Source organism: Apis dorsata, unplaced genomic scaffold (genome assembly GCF_000469605.1).
Source record: "Apis dorsata unplaced genomic scaffold, Apis dorsata 1.3 scaffold_194, whole genome shotgun sequence".
Lineage (NCBI taxonomy): Eukaryota > Metazoa > Arthropoda > Insecta > Hymenoptera > Apidae > Apis > Apis dorsata.
The window spans coordinates 1,932,925-1,940,685 of NW_006263478.1; the positions used below are offsets into that span (position 1 = coordinate 1,932,925).

The 7,761-nt window shown below is 41.4% G+C and overlaps 1 protein-coding gene across 9 annotated transcripts in view; it reads right to left on the reverse strand.

Moving 5' to 3' along the window:
• The window catches only part of LOC102676819 (tensin-1-like), a 219,859-nt gene that overhangs the window by 24,602 nt on the left and 187,496 nt on the right, over nucleotides 1-7,761 (reverse strand). The window contains exon 2 of one of the 9 annotated variants that reach the window (XM_031509936.1): nucleotides 5,705-6,055. The exons of 7 other annotated variants lie outside the window; for them this stretch is intronic. In XM_031509936.1, the coding sequence (XP_031365796.1) occupies nucleotides 5,705-5,935 (231 nt within the window). In that variant the 5' untranslated portion in view covers nucleotides 5,936-6,055. Of the gene's footprint in view, nucleotides 1-5,704; nucleotides 6,251-7,761 lie in introns of those variants that run through there. One more of the 9 variants, XM_031509934.1, reaches the window with a different exon arrangement.

Consider the following 7,761-nt stretch of genomic DNA (forward strand, 5'->3'; position numbering starts at 1 on the left):
ACACCATCTCTTTCCATCTCGCAGGTGATCCCTTATTCTTAACTTATAAATAACTACGTTTCGACTGCGTGTCCGACCCGATGAAAACCGATGTGATACGGGGTCCCGCGTTGTTATTATCGTCGAGGACACACGTTATACCTGAATCCAGCTGGATTTCGTCGTCGACGATCGTCGACTCCATCGAGGCGTTACGTTCGAGGAGTGTTCCCTTCCTCCCTTCGTGTGCCCCCGATCGAATTCAGATTCTACCTTCTTCTTAAGGGCTCGTTAAAGGACGTTTGAGGTTTTGTCTGCGGACGCACACACACATATATACATACATACACGCGCGTATACAGAGGAGAGAAGATCAATCTCTCGCGCGCTTTCCATTGTCGAGGGAGGGGGTGTCCAGGGTGAACATTCGTTTCAATAGGTAACCCGAGGGGTTGTTCAACGAGTGTGACGGAGGAATCATCCTCTCTTCTCGCAAAAATAACTCTTGACAACGTGATTCGAGGTGTATCTTTTGTCGCGAACCGTCATCGGAAGACGGCCGTCGAGATTTTTCTTCTTAGAAAGTTAACAGCCTCTTCCACTACGTGTGTACGCAAAACACGTATATTACGTCTCGTGTTTTCATATTTTTATTAGAACGAAATTATTTTTGCTTCTTCTTTTATTATTCAGATTCGCGAAATTTAATCTTTTTTTTCTCTCTTCAATTTTTGAAATCGAACTTTACATCGAGAACAAATAATCTTTACATCAAAATTCGGGCAAATTGAGATTCGATTAACATCGAATTTATTCTTAAGGGGATAAACAACCCACACACGCAGCGCCTTTTGTCGATACACGTGGTGTTACGAAATATGCGAAGGCGAAGCGTTTAAACGTCGTAGATGTCGTGGTTTCCGCTCGTCTCATTAGAATATTCTGCAATGCACTCACGATCATTGGGCAACGAGAAAATTGAGGGCATCGATCGTTCTTTATACCGAGGGCGATCGATTATCCATACGTTCTCACGTGAATAAGAATAAAATTGTGCCAATGTTTCGTTCGTTTACATGTTACTATCACTCTCGGTTAATCTCTCGGGGTGTCTGAAAGCGCGCAACTTTACGCGGAGACCTACTAACATTTCATCGAATCATCATTGCGTTACGTAATTGAAGGATCGGTGCAAGAGATGAGATTCGAATCGAAAGAATTCACCTCCGTGTAATTGCGCTAAATTATTTTGTAATGAGCGTGATCGTGTTATTCGCGTTTCACCACGATTGGCGTTGGCGTTGTTATACCCAACGTTTTATTAATAAAACGTGATTAAATCTCTGCTGAATCTCTTGCATGTTTTATTCAAACGTAAGCTAAATTATCCAAACAAAGAATTTTTCCACCCTTCTTCTCGAATCCTTCTTACGATCTTTTTAAAATTATTTAAGGATGGCTTTTCTTTCAACGTGAACGGCAACGTGGGCACCGAGAATTTTTTTTTACAGAGGGATAGTCCCCCTGTCTTTTTGGGGGAGAAGATCCTTAAGTTACATCCCCCTCCCAGACTTGTTTGTCGCTTCTGCGTAAGGTCGGTGGTTCAAGTGGCGGCAATTAACGTACTGTATTTTCCCGGCTAACCTTTTAATCTCTCCACCAACGGCGGTTTATCTAAATTGTGCTAGTCGGCTAGTGTGGGAACGATGCACACGACGTGTCACGTGGAGGAAGTGGAGCGAATGCATCACGATAAATGTGTCTGGGCTGCGAGCACGATTTTAAAAGGCGGAGCTAAAAAAAGGATTGAAGACGATTTACAGTGGAAAGTGGTGATAAGTGCTTCGACGATGTTATAGACCCGCTGTTTATTTATTTATTTCTCCCCTCCTTCCCCTGTTTTATTTTCTTATATACGCGCAGGAATCATTCTGCAGAGTTCTGTCAACGTTTCTCCATTTCCTTCCCAAATAATTTCCAAAATTTATCGTAAATTTTGTGTATCCTTCGCTGATTTTAATAGCAATATATCTCGAGAGATATCGTTTTGAGTAATTCTTTTTTCTTTCTACGTTTTTAAAGAAATTATTAAAATAGATAAATTATGTATATTTCAACTCTTGATTAATAAACTCTTAACGAGAAGAGAATGAATGGATGAAACGAATCGTTCTACGAATTTATAAAATTCATAGAGAGATAAGCGAGAAGGTTCTTTCTGAAAAAGAAAAAAAAAGATAACGAATATCGTAATATCGTAGCAAATTACATAGTCCTATTTCCTCCCCCTTCTCCTCTTTCACGACTTTTTTCTCCCGCGAGTAATTCATACGTGGCCGACAGTATATAAAGACACAACGAGTGGGACTGAAATATCAGTATTATACAGACACTGTGCCGGTAAAGAGACAAGAGTGAGCAGTGAGCACGAGGTATCCGATGCCACGAGCAGCTATAAGTACGGTCCTGAGGAATGTGCCCGTCCGATCCCACGGCTTATACCCTCTCTCTCTCTCTCTTTCTCCCTTCCTCTTTCCTCCACGCCACTTTCTCTTTCTCTCTCTCTCTCTCTTTCTTTCTCTCTTCGACGGTAATATCGCTAAGGTTAGACGGTTCGAAGGCTTCTGCATGCACATTCGAACGATCGGTGGTGACTCTTCTTAGGCGATAGGCGAATTCAACGATCCACTTCCACGATTCGACTTCTCTCCCTCGACTTCTTTTCTCTCGTTAAGATAAATATGTCGATAAACGGGCGATCTAATAATCGCAACACGCGTGACGCAATGACGAAAGGAAAATTGGAGAAAATTAGAGAGCTCCGAAATCGGCTTTCCGGCCGATTTGATTTCCGGAATCGAAATCGTTATGTCATCGCTGAGAGAGAGAGAGAGAAAGAGAGAGAGAGAGAGAGTGGAATGCCGATTAGATTTTCTTGGAAACGGGCAGCGTTGTTCGAGAATTTTTCTCTCAAGGATTTATCGCCGGTCATTAGGTAATACGTTTGTCGAGCGAGATTAAATTTACTCGATAATTTTATCGAGAAACAGTGGCGTGGAACAGTGGTTCTCAATCGGTGAGCCTATAGAGAGTTACTTTTCAACGCTGTTATTTTTTCGATCAAAAAGTTTNAAGTGTTCATCTTTAATTGCATCGCTCTGTATGATTATATTTGAAAACAGTGGTTCTCAATCAGTGAGCCTATAGAGAGTTACTTTTCAACGCTGTTACTTTTTCGATCAAAAAGTTTCAATGTTCATCTTTAATTAAAACGCTCTGTATGATTATATTTGAAAGCAGTGGGTCTCAATCGGTGAGCGTATAGAGAATTACTTTTCAATGCTGTTACTTTTTCGATCAAAAAGTTTCAGTGTTCATCTTTAATTATATCGCTCTGTATGATTATATTGGAAAACAGTGGTTCTCAATCGGTGAGCCTATAGAGAGTTACTTTGCAGCGCTGTTACTTGTTCGATCAAAAAGTTTCAATGTTCATCTTTAATTGCATCGCTCTGTATGATTATATTTGAAAACAGTGGTTCTCAATCGGCGAGCCTATAGAGAGTTACTTTTCAACGCTGTTATTTTTTCGATCAAAAAGTTTCAGTGTTCATCTTTAATTATATCGCTCTGTATGATTATATTTGAAAACCGTGGTTCTCAATCGGTGAGCCTATAGAGAGTTACTTTTCAACTTTTTCGATCAAAAAGTTTCAATGTTCATCTTTAATTGCATCGCTCTGTATGATTATATTTGAAAAGTAAAAAATTTCGAGGGTTATTTTATCGAAGAGAATAGAATCGATGTCTTAATTAAATTGTGCGTGAATAAATTTTGAGAATAAAGTTTGCGTAGAAAATAGAGTCCGCGTTGCGAAAAATGGAACTCTTGAGAATTCTCGAAAAAGATTTTCTCTTATCTATCAGGGAGGATGATCCAGTAAGTTATTCTAAAACTAGAAAAAGGGAGGTTCGAGAAAGATTGGACAACTTACGAGATGTTCTTTTTTTTTTCTGTAGGGCAGATAGAAATTATCGAGCACGTTCTTTCGCTTCAAAGAGTGCGTTTAATGCATCCCGTTTAGAAATATTTTCGAGCAGATAGTAGTAAGTTTCCCAGTAGTTGCCACACGATCCTTTTTTCCCGGTAACAAATTCCTACTTCAGTTTAGATATTTATTCGTTCGGCTTCCTCGGGATCTTAGAATTCCAACTTTTTCCACGGGACTTTGTTGGATCGTACGTCTTCGAGCCGATCCACGGTTTCTTAGATTTTTCTTCCAACCTTTTCCTACACACCATGTTTGGCTTAACCAGTTCGTTTCGGACTTACCGGGATAGTGGATCTATTTAACACGTCAACCAGTTGGACAGGTAGGAAAAAAAAAAAAAAAAAAAAAAGAAAGAAAAAAGCGGCATCGGGGAGGGGGCAAGTTGTTGCCCCGGGGGTCGCGCGTTTTCTTTCGCCGGTTCTAAAAAAAAAAAAAAAAAAAAAAAAAAAAATTGTAAAATAAACGAGTTCACAACTTTTTGCCGATTTATTAATCCACAAAAAGTAATAAATCTTCACTTATAAAAAATAACACTCTACTTGTTCATTTTCCTCGAAAAAACTGTTTTTCGAGAAATCGTCGATCCGAACGAATCGATAGAAAGAAAAGAATTTCACTTTTTCTTATGTTTCGCCGCTCTCCTCTTTATCCCATCTACTCCCTCTGTATATATGCGTATCTCTTACCAACCCCCTCCTCCTTTTACTTATTTCATCCCAGTGTTTTACATTGAATAAAACGTTAACTTTACGAGTTACGTCTCTTTACAGGCAACGAAACAATAACGAAAAAGGGCATATAATATTTTCTACTTACTTATGCTCGCCTACCTTTTTCGCGAAACAATGGGCTACTCGGTTTCTCGAATTCCTACCCGCCAGATGCACCCGGCTTGTTTCGGGTCATGTTGCGGTACTGCAACCTAATCGCGATTGGTTAATACGGTAAGATGTTTCTCGATGATTTGCGGCGTGCACACGGCGCGGCGCGGACACGTTTCGAAAAGAAAGGGAGATAAAAGATAAAGGCGCGATACCATCGCTTGTGCCGGGATCATTTTAATGACGCAACCGGCCCGCTCGTCGTTTTACTCGCGTGAAAGTAAGGCTTGCGTGCGCGGCTCCCTGCGCCTGCTCTTTCCGCTCCTTACCGAAGAATACGTATATAGTTGGAAACGATACGATATCGAGTGTCCAGCTGGGATCGGGTGTCGAGCGGATGATGTTATTCCATTCACCTTACTGTCAACTTAATTGCGATCGAATTGTAACAAAAAAAAGAACAAATAAAAATCGATCGATTTTCCATTCCTATAATAATAACATCGTACAGAGACTTGGACAGTGATTTTTGAGAATGTCGCAATGATTTCTGTTATACGTTCGAAATTGTTATCAATTTTAGATTCGAACCTATGCTGAAAATCTATTTCGTGAAACGGTAGGAGAAAAGTTCAACGACACTTGAGAATATCGTATGTTATACGAGCGATGATATTAAAAATTCAATATCTGCATGGAGAATTTTCACAAAAATAAAAGAAGAAAAAAAATAATAATCGATATGGGGAAAATCTATTTTATTTTTCTACCCAAAGATTACCTTCATGATCATGCATGAATAAAGGGTACACATTTAAAAAAAAAAAAAAAAAAAAAAAAAAAAAAACTTACTTTGAGTTTTTGAGTGTGACCACATCGGCAACAGCAGTACGACATGTAATCGGGTAACGCTGGCATGAACTTCAGCTGTTCCTGTTGCTGCGAGTTGTACTCGTCCACGAGTTTGCGATACTGTACCCTGAAGATGGGCCTCGTCGTGCTGCTCTGCGAGCCTTTACCAAGGCGTCCCATAATCGCAGAGAATGCGGCCAGGGTTTTGCGCCTGCGTGTGAACCTCCTCATGCCACGGCGACCGTTGCACTTCTTCGTCCTCCAACTCGATTCGAAGCGCACGGTTTGCGGCTTTCGCCGAATTTTGCCAATTTTTCCGGTTAATTGGATCCAACGCGCTGCACGAAATACGAAAAAAAAAAAAAAAAAAAAAGAAAAATCACTCGACCCACGATTCGTGCAATACGTTCTTCCATTCACTGAACATATTGTCGAGCACGATTAATCTGGCCAGCTTAGATTCCTTCCGTCACGATTCACTTTATCTTTTGAAAGACGCTGTGTTTATTCGTATCTCGTTCTCTTCCACGAGTTCAGGGAAGATGAGGAATGATCGGGCATCGTGTTTTCGTCAATTTGTCAAAACGATCGAACAGAGAGGATCGAGAGGAATACGGACGCTCGATCGGATACTTTTTCAAAGCACGAGGACGAAAGGGGACACTGATCTGGGATTTTTCGTGTTTCGAATTCTCATTTTCGAAAAAAGGTAAATCGTTGACTCGAGCGGGGCACCCACTTGTCCATGGCACCACCTAGCACACTTTCTAATTCGCATACTACCGGCATACCGGTTGTACAAGCGATGCAATTCAACACTATTACCCGGTGAAAAACCTTCATTCACTTATCGGCGAACAGGCACACTCTTTATCTGGAATTTCACTCGGTGGGTCAACAATGTGCAACAATTGTATTGTAACAAGTACATATATATATATATACTCTGGAAATAAAGAATTCTTTCAGATGCATTTCAGATAACGGACAGACAGAACTCCTCTCCACTTCACCATCTCTAAACCAACCGAGAGAAACAACCGTTCGATGGATCACACTCACAGAAGAATTAAAAATATCTCACAAAACCACGAGGAAAGCACGTTTCGATGATCGACGAGCTAGTTTCCTTCCTTCCTTCCCCCGCGTCGATGTCTCCTCGCTCCTTCCTTTTTCCAATCGTTGAAACAATAATCCTTCATCCTTCTCTCTCTTTCTCTTTCTCTATTTCAAAAATCCTCGTGCGCAAACATGGTTTCTTTTCTCCCTCCTCTTCTCGAACGACCAATAAATAATAAAATATTATTCACACCGTAAAATCAGTTTCACAGGGTATTCATGGTTTCTTAACCATTCTCAGGGTCTTCGAAAATTATCCAGTACCAGCTTGTACCGCTGTAAGGTATACTATCGTTGGCAGGTGATCATCCGTCTCTGATCCGGCAGACCGGTCCGATCGCTTTACGCGTGGGACACGCACGGAACATCGAGGGCTCCACTTCGTGGCGTACGTAGTCTTCGCAGAGTGTCGTTCTGCATGCCGATCCGCGGAAACCGGTTAACAAGTTCGAAGCTGCCTTTCGCTTCGTCCTCGTCGACTGTCAACCGTCTACTACTAGCGCGTTAAAGTCTCCCTTTTTCTCCACCTCTTCCTCTTCCCTTTATCCTTCCGCCTCTCTGCCAACTCTTGCCAACCGAAACAATCCGATCCGANGATCACAATTTTCCCCCAAATCTCGAGAAATTCGTTCGTTGCTCGTTCGTCATCCGTTCTTCCGATCTTCTCATCCTCGCCCTCGTCTCGAAATCTTCGGAACAAGTACTCTCTCTCTCTCTCTCTCTCTCTCTCCTTCTCTCTTTCTCTGTACAATAATACTAGTTTCACACCGTTTTCTTCTCTCTTTGCACTGGACAACCACTGCCGGATACGGCTCCGTTATACCGTGCCTCCTGATACGAACGCAGTCGGATTTACGAGCAGAAAGACGATCTTAACGTGGCGACATTCCGGCTTCGCTACCGCAACGCTCTACAGGTACGTGTATATACATATATAT